This window comes from Arvicanthis niloticus, chromosome 20, assembly GCF_011762505.2.
Source record: "Arvicanthis niloticus isolate mArvNil1 chromosome 20, mArvNil1.pat.X, whole genome shotgun sequence".
NCBI classification, from domain to species: domain Eukaryota; kingdom Metazoa; phylum Chordata; class Mammalia; order Rodentia; family Muridae; genus Arvicanthis; species Arvicanthis niloticus.
The window spans coordinates 22,957,702-22,976,579 of record NC_047677.1 but is presented as its reverse complement, the minus strand read 5'-3'; the positions used below and the strand labels follow the sequence as shown (position 1 = coordinate 22,976,579).

Below are 18,878 nucleotides of genomic sequence, written 5' to 3'. Positions count from 1 at the left end.
CCTTTCCTGACACCTACACTGTGGCCATGCAGTGAATAGTCTGTCAACACTAGCTTCTGCTTTAAGGTTTTTGAGTGGCATTATGAAGAGAAAGAAAACCCACAACAAGGAGAAATCTATTCAACAACTGAATAGGTTTTTGCAGCTTAAATCCAGAGGAAATCACCACCACAAACGGCTCAAACTGGTTACAAAATCACCCCATAAGTTTTCATCCAGAAGTACATGGGGAATCTTAAACTGAGGCAACTGTCTGATCTATAGATATGCTGACCATATCTGAAAGCCTCTTGAAGAGTATTGGCCATTACAGGAGATGTCAAGTAGTGATAGTAGCACTTATATCCTTCCAGAGTCTTTTATATGTTTCAGTGGGTATTTTACAAAGAATCATGCTTCTTTCTTTTCCCTTTTCTTTTCTTATCTTTTTTCTCTTTAAAATTAATTTATAAAAGCAGTTTAAAGACCATATAAGTCATGTGCCTACTTCTAACCTTGATCTCCATGACTGCCACCCCCACTATGGTTCCCTGTGGGGTTCCAGCAGCTCCTGTCTACTGTATTAAGCCGATTCTCCTGTTGTTTATGATGTTTCTGGAAAAAAAACACACCCATATTTGTCTTTCATTGGTATTTCTGTGAGAGGCACTTTTTTTCAACTACTACATAGGAAACATGAGTTTTTTCTCACACATAATCCCCACCTCCACCACATACACAGGGGAAGTTGCTAGTCCTATCTCCTCTATCAGAGCAGGGGTTTGAAGAGCTTGTCTTCTCTTTTACCATTTCCTCTTCATTTTAACAGAGTCGTTCAGGGCAGCATGCTATTGAGGTTAAGGTGTGTCCCACCACCATCTGGCTTTAAAAAGTTTTGTTGTTGTTGTTGTTTTTTAAAAACAAAAACAAAAACAGGTAGTCTGTGTTTTTTCCAGTACTCTTTTTCCTGTTTGCTTTTGTATCTGTCTTTTCTCAATTCTCTTGAATTTCTTGGTTATCCACTTACTAATTTACCTTTTTAAATAACATTAATTTATTGCGGGTGCTTGTATGTGCGTGCATTTATATGCCTGTGCACACGAGCAGGTGTCACCGCACACATGTGGAGGTCAGAAGGCAGACTTCAGTACTTAGTTTGTCTTTCCACCACATGAAGACCCAGATATCAAACTCAGGTTGCCAGATTTGACAGCAAACCTACAGCAACCCTTTCCTGTTGAGCCACCTAAATAGTCCAGCTATCTAGCTATACTGAATAAACTCAGAAGTTTGGTGGGTGCTATATATTATGTATTTCAACATAAGTAAATATGAACCTCATACTGGGTCATTTTTATTAAAATGTTTTCGTTTGGTCAATCAAGCTAGAAATGACTCTTCTGACAAATTGCCTAGGTAGAGCATGGTGAGGGGGGAAAACCAGAGTCCACCTCAGTGGATACATTTCAACTTAATTTTCATTTACTCACTGTTCTGTCTGTACTTTCAACTATTCCTGCTACTCCTCAGTTAGAAATCTTTTCTAAACACCTAACCTAACCATTAAGGCTCCCACCCTCTGCTAGGAAGTGAGGAAGCGGCTGTTTACTGAGTGGAGTGGTGACAAGTAATTGGTGACAGTTTCTGAAATGGCAGTTGGTCGTGGGAGGGGGTGGAGGGGGGGCATTGCTAGAGACCGGATGTTGTTCACTTCTGAGCAGATTTGCAGACTCCGTGGTGAAGTCACACAGCTCATCTGGTGACTCTGGCTTGGCTTTCAGGCTCCTCAGGTCTGCTGGGACAATAGGCACCTACTATGTTCACGGCAGCATCTCCAGGTCATACCTCCATTTCTTCTCTCCTGGTCTCTGCTTATCTCATGCCACCAGAAAAGTGGTGACATTATTAGTTTTATTTTGTTGTCACTGAATATATCCTTGCAAGCAACAATTTTAATTGGAAGCTCCTCTTTTGATGGCCTGTCATTAGCAGGAATCATTTCTTTTTTATTTTTAGGTTTTGTTTTTGTTTTTTGTTTTTGCACAGAAAGGGCAATTGTTTATTAAGGCACAGTTACAGGGGATCATGGAGACCACACTTGTGGCCTGGCTCCAAGAGGGCAAGGGCAGAGTGAGGGAGAAAGAGAATGTCAGTGTGTAAGATCTCAGATAGGAACAGGAATACTGAGGCTCAAGAATTTAAGAAATAAAACTGTTTAAACAGCTTCACAACTTCTGCCAGAAGTATGCAGCTGCTAGTCGGGATGCATGTGCCAGTGAGCCTGGAAAGATTGTGGAATCTTGCTGATATGATCAGTGGCAAGCAGACTGAAAAGTTAAAAGGAACCATGACCTCATTAGAGTCTGCCCTCCGAGTTTGCACATGAAGAACAGTTGCCCCATCAAACGTCCTGAGCAGAGCTAAAAACCCAGCAAGAACTTAGGGTTGTTTTGATTTTTAAAAGGAAACACATCTGGGTTTGATTTCATGCACTGCCTTTTTTTTTTTTTTTTTTTTTTTTTTCTGAGTATTTTTGAAGAAGCCTAGACACGTGGTGGCTATGAGATGAGACTCCCTTCCTGCTCCATGCCTTCCTCACCTCCCCAAGTATCTGAGCATTTAGTGCTCCCTACCAACTGGCAGCTCTGCTGCTGCTGTAACCTGGGGTGGGAGCTTAGAACACACATACGCACACACATACACACACACACACACACACAAATGCTAGAGAAAAGTGATGAATTAATGTATGCAGATTATAAGGAAGTCCTATGTCTACTGGGTAAGACTTTCCAGGCATTGCTGGTTTGGGGAGGAGTAACCACACCCCTGTAAGTATCCCCTCAGTTATGCTCTGTAAGAAAGCCCAATACATTCACTACTTCCCTGGAGTGATTTTTGATGAGATTGTGCCTCAGTTAGCCACTGTGACCTTAGGAAAAAGATGTGTTTACATCTCCCTCCTGGGAAGAAATTCTAGCAAAAAGGAAGGTAAGTACAAGTAGAGGGAGAGTAAGGAGGGAGACAGGAGAGGGGAGGGAAGAGAAGAGGAAGAGTCAGGTATGGGGAAAGAGAAGCTTTATTAGACTTAAGTTGGCAGTTGACAAGGAGTTTCAAGGACCTTCTGAATTCCATCTTGTTAGGACTCATGGACTCAAAATCTTGTTAGCCTTTGCTGAAGCTTTAGCCAGATGGACACCATAATGGCCATTAATTCTTTTAGTAATCAGGTTTTTAAAAAGTGTTTCAGGGCTCTCCAGAAGTTGCCAAGTATTTCGGGCATTAGGGAATGTTTATCCTTCCATTTTCCAGAATTGCATTTATGCCTAGCAACCTTGGTTGATAAAGCAATGGCTTCTTCTCAGATGAGATGCCAGCCCCCTCCTGTAAAATGATAGCAGCACCTCAAGCTTAATGTCCTCTGCAGCAACATAACCTACTGTGTGTGCAGGTGTCCTCTTAGCCCTGTATGTTATCTCCAAGGAACTTAACATTGAGGATACCCATTGCAAATATGATGCCTGTGCTGTTTGCATCACCATAGTCGATAACAACCTCATCCACAGACCAGAAATCCCATCTCTTCTGCCAGCTTCCGTTATTCAAACAAGAGCCTTATAGATAGATGCATTGGATGTTGCTATGATAAAATACCTAACAGAAGCGAGTTAAGGAAGGAAAAGGTTGGTTTGGCTGTCAGCTCAAATGTACAGTCCAGGATGCCAGGAAGTTGGGCATTAAAAGCAAGGAAGCTGATTATATTGTTTGTCCATTCAGGAAGCAGAGATGGTGAGTGCTGGCACCCAGCTCACCTTTCCTTTTCTTTTTCACTCTCAGCTCATGCAAAGGTAACACCATCAAAGTTTCCGGCTCAGTTAAGCCAGTTGTAGAAACTCTCTTGTATCCTGAGATTTGTTTCCATGGTGATTCTAAATCCTACAATATTACAGTGTTAAACATCAAAGTAGGTAAACATTTATTTTTGGTTGTGAGCCTAACCTTTAACCCCTGAGCCATCTCTCCAGCCCACGGGTAAACATCTAATTCAAGAATTGGCATCAAAGTAATGAGAGAAAACAGAATCAATTGAATAGAGAAGTGTGACCAAACCTCACATTCTGGTGATGATAACAAATGTGGAAAAATAACCAGATTTCATGATTAAACCAGAGATCAGTTTTGAGACAACTGGAAAGAAAAGCAAAGGCAGAGAAGAAGGGAGGATGGGTGGCAGGGGGTGGATTTAAAATACTTCACTACAAAGGCTTTAACTCTGTTTACAAAAACAAAGACTTACATCAGCCTTGAGCATATGCAGATACAATCTCTCCACTTGGGTGAGAGAAAGGAGAAAGAAAGAGACCAAAATGCCTAGCTTCTATTGGAGGAAAAAACATTCATCACAGAAACTGCTGTTAGGAACTCATGGTGGTTGCAAGCCTTTAATACCAACCCTTGGGAAGCAGAAGCAGGAGGATCTCTAAGTTTGAGTTCTATGCCAGTCTGGTCCACAGAGGGAGTTCCAGGACAGCTGAGTCTACACAGAGAAATCCTGGCTCAAAGGGGGAAAAAGTGCTGTTAGTACTGAAGCTCTAATCAAGAAGCCACATGTAATAGTCAATTTCAAAGGCAACTTGCCATAAATTAAAGTCATCTGAGTAGGGAACCTCACTTTAGGAATTGCTCTAATTCCTTTAATGACTTAGGTGGACCCAGCTCATCACGGGTAGTGGAATCCCTAGGCAATAAAACAAGCTGAGCAAGTCAGAGGAAGCGAACCATTAAGCAGCATTTCTGTATGGTTTCTACATCAGCTCTGGCCTGAAGCTTCTGTCCTGACTTCCCTTTATGATGGATTGTGATGTAGGAATGTAAGCCAAGTAATTCCTTTCCTCCCCTAAATTGCTGCTGGACAGTGTTTATCCAGCAGCAGGAAGCAAAACTTCAGATAAATGGAAACCTGCCCCATTTTTGCTTAAGCAGTTGTTTCTGAATGCTAACCAGTCAACAACTCACACTTCTGAAATCCTCAGTCCAGAGAAAGCCTCACAGTTCTGAACGTTGGCTCATCAGCCAATAGCTGAACTTCCTTGCTTCAAATTCTATTAATTTGCAAACCCCACTTCTACAGCACAATGCCCTGAAATCTACTACTTCCATAAAATCCTGAACAAAGTCAGCACATTCTTTATTAGTGACAAGTCCTACAAGCCCCGCCTTCTTTTGCCCACAAGCACAAATTCAGCTTCCTGTTTTGGAAATCCAACAGCAGCAGCTCAGCCTCTAGGTTTGTTGAGGTCAACAATTTGGATCTCTCCATCAAAGGAACAGAAGCTATGACTTAGAAAGATTGCCATAGTTGGTAGCTGACAAAATTAACATCAGCTGCCGCTGTAGAGGCTGAAAGAGGATTTCTCTGTCTTTGTTGTCTGCAGAATTATTTACCACAAGTCACCTGGTAGATAAGAGGTAGGATGTTGTAAAACAGGATTGTCCACAGGTTGTTCAGCCAGAGACATTAGGAACGTGCTTGTATCTTCAGGTGTTTCCCTAGGGACTTGAAGTTAGTCAGTTCGTGGAACTCTGATACTTGTAGCCATGGCTTTGGCTGCAGAGAGACAACGAATAATCTGGGATTTCTGAACTGTGTTTTCTTGCCTAGTGTTCATCACAGTGGAGAACCAGCTCTTATGATATATATCTGTCTTTCAGCAAGTTTTAATCATATAATCTCTCTCCTGAATCTCTCCTAAGATTAGGAGAAACAGTATAAAGTTAGAGTAACGAAGATTCCTTAGCTAAGCCAGCAAACAACACAGCAAGTCAGAAAACGTTTCTTGGGTCCATGATGTGGTCTGTTTGAGGCCAGGCTCTGAAGATTGGTGTGACAATGATCATGTACCCACTGGGAAATAATAATCCTATTGTGTCTTGGTCACATAATGTTTACTCAAAGTTATCTTAGCTACCTTAGCTACTGTTTTTCAGAATGAAATGTAAAGATTGGACGTTACAGAGAACACCCGGGTCTCTGCTCACAGAAACACAAGTCTAAGAAGGAAGCTATGAGAGATAGTAGTGAAAACAGCTGAAGAGCCACACCAAGCCATACTAAGGTCAGAATCCAGCTACAGTTTTACCTTCATTGCCCATGTGACACCCTCTCTACCATTCACATCCTGAATGTGAATAATGTGTGCTTTGTGGCTAGCCCGTAAACTTGTCAGAAATGAACCCGGGTTAGATACAAAACTGCTTTGTTGGCTGGAGATAGCAATAACCATCTTTCCTGATTACACAAGTATTATCCCCAAACCCAAAGATCTGCTAATCTTAACTTGCAGAACTAACCACATTTGATAATTTTGTGCATATCTTTATGTGTGTGATGAGTATGTGTGTGTTTGCAAATGTGTGTATAAAATAAAAAGACTCTATACTACTAACACAGAGTTTTGAACTTTTGGTTCAAACCAAAACTTTTGGTTGAGGTGAGTTGTAGTATATCAATGTGACCAAACTGTATACAAAGAGTGGCACAAAGATCATTGTTTAAAAGGTGACAGTGTGACATTGGTAGGAGGCTACCTCTGAGAAGCACATATTACAAAGAAATGGGGGGGGTTATCTCATAGTTTTTGATAGTTTTCATTGTAATGTTTTTGCCTTAAATATATTTTTCAAAACTTTCTAAACTCCAAAAGAAAATGTGGAGCACAAGCCAACAACAATGGAAAAAATGCAATAGTTCTCTAGGGGATGTACACACAAAACAAAACTGGAAAACAAAATAAAAGATGTGAAAGCAAAACTAGATATGGTTTTCAAAAACACATCTTTTAGGGGAATAGAAAAGGGCTGACTGTGTGGTTCCTCCTGCCAAACTTCTCATTAAATGTGACCCCTCCACAACAGGATGTTCATCCTTGATGACTAGTTCTATTCAATGGAACAAAGACCAAACAAGCTGACACAGGACTTGGCAGGGAGAAAAGAGAGATAAATCTGATTAATGTCTAATTGTTTTAGAGATTTCACATTCTTAAATATACAGGAAGCAGCCATAAATCTGGGGGATGGACAGAAATGACAAACAAGCATTCTTGAAAGATCCTAAAGTTTCAAGAAGCAGGATTCTGTCTACACTGCTTTCACCAAGTTTTATATCCTGCCCAACAACAGTACTGTCAAACACATTTCATCATGCCTATGACCAAAGCGTACTTTCCCTGTTTTATTTACCAATAAACCAATACAAATCCACTCCTCTCAGTTTCTACTTCAGAGACAACATGATTAGACTCTATCACCTCCAATTTGGCTAATAAACTGGGTGGCAAACATGGCGTATATGTGTATAGGTGTATGTGGAACAAAAGCATGTACCATCACTGCCAAGCCTTTCTCTTTTTAAAAAGATCTATGTTTATTTTATATGTATAGGTGTGTAGACTGTATTAGTTAGGGTTTCCATAAGACAAGACACTATGACAGTGTCAACTCTTAGAAAGGAGAACATTTAAATGGGGCTGGCTTACAGGTTCTGAGGTTCAGTCCATTATCATGGTAGGAAGCATGGCAGCATCCAGGCAGGCATGGTGCTAGAGGGGCTGAGAGTTCTACATCTTCATCCAAAGGAAACAAGAAGCAGACTGACTCTCAGGCAGCTAGGAGAAGGGTCTCAAAGCCCACCCCAATAGTGATACAGTTTCTCCAACAAGGCCACACCCACTCCAACAAGGACACACCTCCTAATAGTGCCACTCCCTGGGCCAAGCATATTCAAACCACCACACAGGCTGAAAACCAAACCTTAGCATGGTTCCAAGTGATGTTATTTCTCCACCTGTACAGTGAGCCAATTCAAGCCAGATTAGATTATATTAAAGGCAGATTTATTGGGAAGCTGCTCTCTAGTGGGCAAGTTCATTGGCTCCAAAGGAAGCCAGTAGAGTTTCCATGGGAAGAGAAGAGGAGAGGGGGAAGAGATAGAGAGAAAGGGTGAGAGACAGGAAAGAAACCAAAATGTCTAGATTATATAGAAACGAGCATCTTGGAGAAGAGCAAGGATAGGTAGGAACTGAGGGATACAGGGAGAACCTAGAGGCCAGGGCTGCTGTGATATGAAAAATATCACCTCAGTCCCTTGTCCCTGAGCAAAAAACAAACATACCAGCATTTTGTTGATTATAAATGAATGAGGGATGCCATAATTACCCATGACTACTTCCTGCCGATATTGGGGCACAGTTTTGTTTTGGGGAAACTTAAGAAAATTGGAATGCTAGTCAAGTCGTTGGAGAGTTGGCTGTTTCATTGCTGACCAGGATCTGTGGGACCGTCTGCTGCTAGGAAAGTACAGGCCCAATAGAAGCTTCTGTGGGGGTAGGCAGCAGCATCTATGAGTAGCATCTCTGGAACTGTCCTAGATACAGATTTTGATTAAACAACTGGATTTGACAAGATGCTGAAACACATATACATATTGGAAGCAGAAAATAAAGTTAAGGTAAAGGAGAAAAAAAAATTAGGCATACATTTGAAACTCCTAGGCCCACAATCATGGTAGTTGGAGGAGAGGTGGGGGTCTCAGGACCAAGGAAAGAGAACTAGACCAAGGTGCTGTACAATCTGTCTCCTTCTTGTTTCCCAGTTGACTTTATACCCTCAGCAGTGCTAAGACCCTCCCCATCCCCATCGATGACTGTGCCACCTGGTTGAAATGATCTGCTCACTTGCTACTTTATATTCCAGCTTCTCACACGCTCTACCAAACCCTAACTCCCTTCATCTAAATCAAATCATAATTTGTACTTTTTAATTATTTGGATGACTTGGTTTTTATCTTACTTCCCCATTCTTCTAAAAATGTATGATGACTAGGTATGTTTGAGGAAAGGGTCCCTCTACCTTTTTCTTTGAGATGGGGGTTCTGGATGTCCTGGAACTTGTTCTGTAAGACCAGGCTAACTTTGAAATCACAGAAATCTTCCTGCCTCTGCCTCTTGAGTGCTGGGGTCAAAAGCATGCACCACTACTGCCCAGCCTGTCTCTTGTTTGAGAAAGATCTATGTCTATTTTATGTGTATAGGTATTTTGCCTGCATGGTATGTACACAGTGCCCAAAGAAGTCAGAAGGTGCCATCAGATGCCCTGGAACTGAGGTTACAGATGGTTGTGAGCCAACATGTGGACATTGGGAACCAAAAGCAGTTCCTTTAGCTCTCAGCCTCTACTTGGTATGTGTACTTTAAATTTACCAAAGTAAATAGGCTTTTCAAAGTCTTTTCTGACTTAAAAATGAATGCATCACAGGCCAGCAAATCTGTTGTGTTGTTTTGTTTTGTTTTGTTTTGTTTTGTTTTGTTTGAGACAGGGTCTCACTCTGTAGGCTTGGCTGGAACTTGGGAGAGAGGAGCTCAAATTCACAGAGACCTGTTTACCTCTTATTCCTGAGTATTAAGGTTAAAAATGTGTGCTATCACACCCAGTCTTTGACCTGAAAAACTAAAACATCATTGCTTACAGTTTTCTGTTCCATGATTAATTTTCATATAGAAATGATATTAGAGTCAGAAGATGTCATAGTATTTGAACAATCATTGTAGGCCTGGTTAGAAATACAGTGTGTTCTCCACTGTAGCAAAGAGCAGACTCTAATGTCATAAAAGTTATATTCCTAATATTCTGTCTTTGGCAAACAATAACAAAATGCTAATCTTAAAATTAATATCAGATAACCCAACAGAAAGATCTTAAGATCACCTGTTCCTTCACTTTTTTATTAAAGGCTTTTATATGATACAAAACTAGAATAGAGATATAAAATGTTTAATCTAGATTGTCACTTCAAGTAAATTGTTTTCTCTCAGTTTTGTTTATTTAACAATATAATGGCCCCACCAATTCCTTGCCAGTAAAGTCTGCCTGGGGCACAGCCAGCAGAGGTGAGGTACGCACTGTCCCTTGGCCTTTATTGTCTGGCCCGTGCCTCTTCCCACCTTCCCTAGGAGACTTTTGGGGCTCCAGGAGTGTCCATCTAAGACCCCTCTCAGCCAATCCCCTGCCTGCCAGGTCCACCCAGGGTAAAGTGAGCAGAGATAATCATCATCCTGTTCCCTGAGGTCCACTGTAAGATTCTGCCTGACTCCTAAAGGAGTCTTGCTGGTATCAGGATCATCCAGCCAACACCAAGGAAAACCAAATGGCTTGAAGACAGCTTAAGAACAAAATGAACAAGAGCCAGAGAAATATGTCACTCTCAGAGTCCAGCTATCCTGCTACAGCAAGCCTTGTGTATCCTAATACAGCTGAAGTACAAGAAATCGTAAAACCATCTTATAAAGATGTTAAAGGCCTTTAAAAAGGAACTGAATTAATCCCTTAAAGAAATATGGAAAGTACAGTCAAATAGGTGAAGGGAATGAATAAAACTGTCTAAGAACTGAAAATGAAGATAAAAGTAATAACAAAAAATGGACTGGAGATGGAAAACCTAGGAAAGACGGCAGGAGTAATAGGAGCATCACCAACAGAATACAAGAGATGGGGGAGAGAATCTCTGGTGTAAAAAATATGATAGAAGAAATTGACACATGAGTCAAAGAAAATGCTAAAGTTAACAAGTTCATGACACAAAACACCCAGGAGATTTGGGACACTATGAAAAGACCACACCTAAAAGTAAAAGTAATAGGAGTATAAGGAGATGATTCCCTCTTCAAAGGGCCAGAAAATAACTTCCAAAAAATCATAGAGGAAAATTTTCCTAACCTAAAGGAAGAGATGCCTATAAATGAACAAGAATCTTAGAGAACACCAAATAGATTGGACCAGAAAAGAAAATTCCACCACCACCGTGATAAATAAATGTGCCAAACAAAGAAAGAATATGAAAAGCTGCAAGGGAAATAGCCAAGTAACATATAACGGCAGACCTATCAGAATTACACCTGACTTCTCAGTAGAGACTCTAAAAGCCAGAAGAGACTGACCAGATGTCTTGCAGTTGCTAAGAGGCACAGATGTCAGCCCAGACTACTATATCCAGCAAAATTTTTATCACAATACCTGGAAAAAACAAGATATTCCATGACAAAACCAAACTTAAACAAGATCTTAAAACTAATCTAGCACTAAAGAGGATAGTAAAAGGAAAACTCCTACCCAATGAGGCTAAGTTCAGCAATAAAAAAAAAAAAAAAAAAAAAAAAAAAAAAAAAAACAGGAAATAAATAATTTCACACCACCAAAACTAAAAGAATAAAAGTGTGTGCGCACAAGCACACAGAGTATCACCACCAAGACCAAAATAACAGGAATTAACAATCATTGGTCATTAATATCTCTCAACATCAATGAACTCAATTCCCCAATAAAAGGACACAGACTAACATCGGATACGTAAACAGAATCCATCATTTTGCTTCATACAAGAAACACACCCTACCAACAAAGACAGACATTATCTCAGAGTAAAGGACTGGGGGAAAAAATGTTTTCTAAACAAATGGAACCAAGAAACAAGCTGGAGTAGGCATTCTAACACCTAATAAAATAGACTTTCAACCAAAAGTAATCACAAAATGGGGAAGAATCGATCCGATCCGACTCATCAAAAATCCACCAAGATGTAGTCTCAATTCTGAACATCTATGTCCCAAATGCAAGGGTACCCCTAAAGCTTAAATCACACATACGCCACACATTAGTAGTGGGAGACTTCAACACCCCACTCTCACCAATGGACAGGTCATCAAAACAGAAACTAAACAGAGAAATAATGGAACTAAGAGTCCTTATGAATCAAATGGACCTAAAAGACATCTATAGAACATTTCACATAAACACAAAAGACTTTACCTTCTTCTCAGCACCTCAGGGACTTTTTCCAAAAGTGAACATATACGAGACTTGCAAAACTCCTTCTTTGGGACCATGAAAGGCAGCCTGATTTCTGGTTGAGCTAGGCTTGAAACCCCAGTTACCCCCCAGGTCATCCCTCAGGGTCCTCTGCAAGGGACAGTAGGTATTTTGCCACACTTTTGGACTCCAGGCTCCCTACACAAGGCCTCCATAGATTTGTGTCTTTCAGTCACATAAGGTCAACACCCCCGACTAGCCCCTGCACAGGTAGAAGGCATGACTACAAGTCACAAAGCCTCAAGACAGATCTCCATATTAATGAGGTACCTAAAGGGCAGAAGGGCTTAGCCAATTAAGCTTTCCTTCTCAGACACTCCTCCCTGCAAAAGGTATTTAACCTCAGGCCTGCCCTGAGAAACAGAGGTATGGTTTCTCATCTACTTTTCACCATGACAATAAACATCTTAAAACCATTGACTGCTTCTTTTCGTCAGGATTCATAGTGGGGAACAATGGAACAGGCCTTTGCCTACAGAGCCACAGAGGACCTCTCTGGGTTCCCAGCCATGGTGACCACCAACCTAAGCCAGATGCTCGTGACCAAGCCAAACCAAACTGCCTGGACAAGCCAAGGACTCTCCCCTAGGGGCACAGCCGGAGCTTCTCTCCCCCTCTTCCCTTCGACCCTGGGCCAGTCCAGCCCCCTAGGCTCCCACTTCAATCTCAGCTCTTCCATGGCTTCCAGCAGTACCTGGGTGCCCAAGAGCCTGGGAACTAGATGGTCCCCAGCCACTCTGCAGTCCTGGGGACTCCCAAGCTAGTTCTGGCTCCCCTGGGACCTCAGACTGCGCTCCACCACCCCTGACACTATTAATGATACTCTGTTATGCTTGCAGACAGGAGTCTAACATAACTGTTCTCTGAGAGGCTCCACATAGCAGCCAGTGGAAACAGACGCAGAGACCCACAGCCAAACATTAGACAGAGCTCCAGGAGTCATGTGGAAGAGTTGGGGGAAGGGTTGAAGAACCCAAGGGGATTGGGACTCCACAGGAAGACCAACAGGGTCAACAAAGCTGAACCCTTGGGGAGGACCCAGAGCCTGAACCACCAACCAAAAAGCATATATGGGCTGGACCTAGGGCCCGCCCTCCTCCCTCCCCATATGCAGCAGAAGTGCAGCTTGGTCTTCATGAAGGCCCCCCAACAACTGGAGCGGGGGCTGTCCCTTACTCTGTTTCCTACCTGTGAATCCTGTTTCCCTAACTAGTCCTGTTTCCCTCACTAGTCCAGTGATTAGATATGCCAGGGTAGGTTGGTATTCAGTGTGGTGGTGGTGGGGGTCTCTCCCTTCTCAGAGGAGAAGGGGAGGGGAGTGGGAGGGAGAGGCTATATGACAGGAGGACTGGGAGGAAAGAGGAGGCTGCAATTAGGATGTAAAGCAAATAAATAACTTAATAGAAAAAAAAAAACAAATACTAAAAATATTAAACATTGGTTAGGTTTCAGAACTAAGTCTCACAACTTGGGAGAAATAGCCATAAAACATACCAATTTTTTTAATATAAAAGCAATAATTCAAAATTGTTATTATTGTTGTTGTTGTTCTAGTGCAAGATTACACTCCGTGAGTGTTGGCCATGGCAGCATCATCTACAAAGCCAAGGACAGGGACTACTGCATCTCCTTCCACAGAGCGGAGACTGCCGCTCATCTCGTTTCTGCTAACATACTTGTGCAGCATGCTGTAGAACTGGCTCTTGGGATTGAAAGTGTACAATGCTGAGATCTGCTGCCAATCTTTATTGCTCGGGGTCTTGCATTCCTTCGGCTTCGAGCGCTCAAAGAAACATCTAATATTCTCTTTTGCCAGCTGGGTCGCATGTTCTGTAGCTTGACTTTGAAAAATCTGCGTCTCCTTCTCCAAATAGATTTCCCAGAATTTTAACTGCAGATAACTAACCGGAGAGAAGCATCGGGTCACAGACTTAACAACAAGAAGTAAGATAATGACAGCAGCTATCAGAATCCAACCGAACACCTACAGGAAACAAAACAGAATGCCAACTTAGTGACTTTTGACATTAGAAAAATTTAAAAGCCTGAGATAAAGTGTTGTGTTGAATGGCGTTAGCGTCTGGATAGACCACACCAGGCCAAAACAGTTCCTCGTGGCAGATGTTTTATTAGGAAAGAACCGGGGCAAAGAGGGGAGAAAGAGAAAGACAAGAGATCGAAGGTGGGGGAAAGTCTGCTTTTTTATTTAGGCTGTGATGTAGGCTGTTTACAGGTGAGTGTGAGAAGTGGTCTCTAGGAAGGTATGCAGGGTTGTCATGGCAACAGATGTCACCTATGTGTGACATTCCTGAGTTTGGAGCCACCAAGATGGCTCTGGATACCAACATAAAGTATTTACTAAATTATTTACCAACTCCGATACTGAACTAGTCTTGTCTTGAGCCCTTTAGAATAAGAACTGTTAGTAGTAATTACCCTGCTCCACCCTGCAAACACACACGCACACAAGCACACACACACTCTACAACAACTCTATTGCTGTCTTAGAAAGTCAACAATAGTCCAAGTCATGTCAAGTATCCAAAAAGGAGTTCACGTATCACTCCCCTGTAACTAAAAATGTGGGGCTTCTACGGATCCAGAAAAAAAAAAAAAAAAAAAAAAAAGGCACTCATTATAAAGAGCCACTCGCCACCTGCGTGCACGCCCGCGGGGCTTTCTCAATGAATAGTGTATGGGTAGTGGGTTTGGGCTGGCAAGACGGGGTCTAATGTAATAACGCTTCTAGTTTTCCCCGGATATACAAATTCACCTGGTCTGAGTCTTTGCTACACAGTGGAAAGGCATACTAAAGCATAATATAAAAGTTACTTCTGGCTCCTACAGAGGGGACAAGTTGTTGTTGTTTTAAGAAGAAGTCCGACTGCAGCTCAGAACAGACCACTCCAGACCATGGGGTTCCAAGGGGGAGGAGGTTTATTCAGGGTAAAGGGCAAAGGTGGGGAGAGGACGGTGGAAAGAGAAGAGGGGAGAGAAGTAGAGGCCGGCCATGACCACGTGGAGAGAGAGGAAGGGGGGAGGGGACAGAGAGAGAGGGTGTAAGAGGGGGTAAGAGAGTAAGACAGCAAGAGAGCAAGAGAGGGAGGAGGGGGCAAGCAGCCCCTTTTATAGTGGATCAGGCTACCTGGCGGTTGCCAGGTAACTGTGGGGCGGAGCATACCTGGCAGTTGCCAGGTAACTGTGGGGAGGAGCATACCTGGCTGTTGCCAGGTAACTGGGGAGGTGGAGTTTAGACGGAATACTAACACAAGTACCGCTCCCTTTCCCTATTAAATATTCAGTCCCTGGTCTAGAGAAAAGTCACTGATTTCTTCTTCGCCCCTCTGAGCCTCCCCATCGCTCCCAGAGCCTGACCTGAGACTGAGCCTTGAGATGACTCAGGATCCCCTGCATTTCCGCCTCCTGCTCATTGCAGGGAACCTGCGGTAGCTTGTCAATGCAGTTGGGGTCGCGGCCCTTGCACAGGTATGGCGCCAAGCGCGCGCTCCCGCTGACAGCACATAGGTAGAAGGAGCCCTCGAGCAGCGCCACGGCCACCCAGGTGAGGGGCGCGAGCGCCGCGGTCGCGCTGAGTTGAGCGCACACGAACGCACGGCGCAACCCCGAACCGGATCGCGCGCTCCGGGAGCAGCAGCCAGTGAGCAGGCGCCATGTGCGCGCGCTCAGCGCATAGCCCAGGAGGAAAAGCGCGAGCGCAGGCACCAGCAGGAACACTAAGCCGTAGGACAGGTTCCAGGTGGCAGTGCAGGGACACTGGAACACCACTGAGGAGAAGATCTTCTCCCCACCAGCCGTCAGAAGGGTCACCAGCCCATAGCCCATGGCGCTGCGGTGATTGTTCAGCAGGTCCAGCACGGCCTTGAACTTCTCCATGGTTCTGCTCACCCTGAGCACCCCGCAGGCTCTACTCTGCTTCTCAGGAAGGTTGAGTGAATGGTGTATGGGACTTTACACCCTGCTTTGAAACAACTTTTAAAAAGGGAAGAAGGCTTCTTAGCCCTTTCCGGGTTTCGCTTTCTTTTTTCAATCACACCAGGTCTGGCATAGGCCCACAAAAAAAGACCAGATGATCTTTGACCCCCACACACTTCCCCCACCCCCGACACACTCCGCATCCCAAGGCTGTAGGGAGCAGAAAAAATCCTGAGTGAGAGAAGATCTGACTGACTGTGTATCTCGACATGGGCAGCCTGTGAGACCAATTGGTCTGTGTAAATTCACAGGAACCATTACCCATACAGATCAGGGCCAAAAGTAACAGCAAAGCTGTCCTTGGGAGTCCAAGCATGTTTATAAACAGTTAATTGGTGCATGCAAAACTAGCAATTGCTGCCTTCTCCTGGAAGTTTATCGGCTGTGACTTCCGGCCTACAGAGATGGTTTCCCTTCTAACCCCTTCTCCATGCTGTACCTAATATAATAAGTCAAGTACCTAATAATAAGCCAAGGGGAGACCTACCTGATCCCAGCTTCATTGTGTCTGCATGCCTGTCCCCTTTTCATTCTCTCTCAGCCCTAGCCAGCCCTCCAGGATCCAAGCTGCAAAGGACAGAGGAGAAGGCTGAGGTCCCGGGCACATTGCTGCCTCAGTTCTGGAACGCTTCCAAGAAAACTCTGGTTCTGTTGCTTTGCTTTCCTCCAACCAAAAGTGACCTCTTACAATGTAGCCAGTTGAGTAAGCTGGGAAAACTTCTGAATTTCCCTCTATTGCAGCAGCCCTAATTCCTAAGCCAACTCCCAATTACAAAAACCACAACATTTACAGGAAACAGAAACACTTCCCCTCCCCCCCCTTTTTTTTTTCATAAGCTAAACCACAACAAAACTGAGAGTGATGTCTTTAATCCTAGCCTATAATCCTAGCACTGGGGAGGTAGAGACAGGTAGACCTCTGTGAGTTCAAAGTTAGCCTGGTCTATATCTGGAATTCCAGGGCACGCAAAACTGTACAGTGAGACCAACCTGTTTCAAAACAAAACAAACAACAGCAGCAACAGAAGCCAAAACAGAATGCTAGTTAAACCAAACTGTTTTTAAGTTGAAGCGACATCTAACATGTCTCCTGTTTTCATTCTTCTCCTGGTAGTTCTCCCTGTACAAACTTTAAGCAAGGCTGTGACACTGAACTTCTACTGTTTCACAGCTCCCAAGTGAAGTGAAGAGCGCTAGAAAGAGCACCAGCTTTGAACTCAGGCGCTCTGTAAGTTGAGCAGCTGATGAGAAAACTGCGTTTGGTGAGTGTACGTGGCAGAAAGAGTGATCAATTCGACAGGTTACGACTTACCCTCCTCATCCCTGAGAATATACAACAATTAACTTCATGTCGTATTATTTAAGGCTCCACATGTGTTCACAGTTTTAGGCCAAGGAATATGCACAGGCACTTGATGACGATGTACTACTCAAAATAATTCATATGGCCCTTAGCCCAACACAAGGAGGGCATCCACACCGAGCCTGAGTGGATAGTTTGTGGAGCCAGGAGCCACACAACCGGGGTAACTAGGCCAGAGCAAGAGAGGTCCCAACCCCAAAAGTCTCATTTTGAGACCAGCAGGAATAGGACTACTTTCCTCCTCCCCCAACCCCCCGTCCTGGGCTGGCATGTCCAAGTGCAACGTAGCCTTCCACCCTACACCTCCAACACCCTCCAAGTAGCACATACCCTGGTGGCCAGGTTAAACTTCCTCTTTCTTTATAAGGTCATGTTCAACAAGCACCTGGAATTCCTCTTCATGCAAATAGGACTTTTCCATTACCCTGACCCTGGCCAATGTTGTATACTCACCCAGAAAGCCTCTATCCAACTCCCCAAAGGTTTAAATAATAACCTTTGTTCCCCCACAATTAAACGAGCTGTCTCACTGAAACTGTCTCCCTTAAAGGCTGTTTCTCACATACTCACTGCTCACAGAGATTCTATTTTGCACCCACCCTAGCTAAGCAACATTTCCTTCAGTACAACCCAGGAGCCTGGATGCCCCAAAGGGAAGCAGCAGACAAGGGGTGGCAGATAGTTCACAATAAATTATCTTTCCATCCACTAGGCTGGCTCTGTTTCATGTGATAAATATAAATAGTTTAGAGTACAAAGAAAAGATAGGTCAAGAAACGTATTCCTTTCTTAGGCCACTTGCCTCCCTAGCTAAACACACCAATGACTATCATAGTACCTAGCACAAAAGCTCAAGTGGTGGGAAAGCCCCTCTTTCCATGAATGGTTAGAAGCCAACCCCAGATCAGGATGTTCATTGTCTCATATCTTCCAAAACATCTTCCTTTCCATGTGACTTGGATAATTTTCTTCTCATTGCTAGATGACTCTTCATCTTCATCCCTCTCATGTTTTCTTCCTCATCCACGATTTTCATATTCCATCAAGAAAGAACCTCGCTGTGTTAGAAACCTTTGGGCAGGTGACTTTATTCAAGTGTTCTATAACTAAAACCTAACAAAAGTACAGTTTTCTAGCCTCTTAACTAAGGCTTATTTAGTCTTAAGTTTTTGCCACCCAAGTTCTAACCAGAGCAAATCCAAAATAATTAGAAAAGACATCTGAAGTTAGACAAGATACCCATCCCAACCAGTTCAATTGTGTGTGTGTGTGTGTGTGTGTGTGTGTGTGTGTGTGTGTGTGTGCTTATTAGGTTGACTTACAGAATCAGGGACTGATTGATGCCACAATGCCCATCTGCAGAGTGGAGAGGTGGAGAAACCAGGAGCTACCCAGTCAGAGAAGTCTAAAAGACCAAGGATGCAGCCTAGCCTGAGACCAAAGGTCTAAGCACCCCCACCACCCACAAAGAGCTGCTGGTGCAAGACCTGTGTCCAAAGCTGAAGAATGTAGGATCTGGTGTCCACAGGCCACAGAAGAAGAAGAAAAAAAAAAGTTTCCACAGTGCAAGTGTTATAGCTCTGAAGGAAAGGTATCCATCTGGTCAGGCAGAAGTCAAGTA

General features: G+C 43.4%; 1 protein-coding gene across 2 annotated transcripts; it reads right to left on the bottom strand.

The window, feature by feature from the left end:
- Nucleotides 1-13,323: 13,323 nt before the first annotated feature.
- On the bottom strand, nucleotides 13,324-16,646 carry Calhm6 (calcium homeostasis modulator family member 6). Of its 2 annotated transcripts, none has more exons than XM_034524539.2 (2): nucleotides 15,277-15,966; nucleotides 13,324-13,885 (listed from the first exon to the last, which is right to left on the bottom strand). In XM_034524539.2, the coding sequence occupies exons 1-2, from the start codon at nucleotides 15,793-15,795 to the stop codon at nucleotides 13,463-13,465; spliced, it is 942 nt and encodes a 313-aa protein (XP_034380430.1). In that variant the 5' UTR covers nucleotides 15,796-15,966; the 3' UTR covers nucleotides 13,324-13,462. The 2 variants fall into 2 exon arrangements, 1 of the variants encoding a protein (XP_034380430.1); XR_004608825.2 differs by lacking the exon at nucleotides 15,277-15,966 and adding an exon at nucleotides 16,382-16,646 and having other exon boundaries at nucleotides 13,723-13,885.
- Between the last annotated feature and the right edge of the window lie 2,232 nt (nucleotides 16,647-18,878).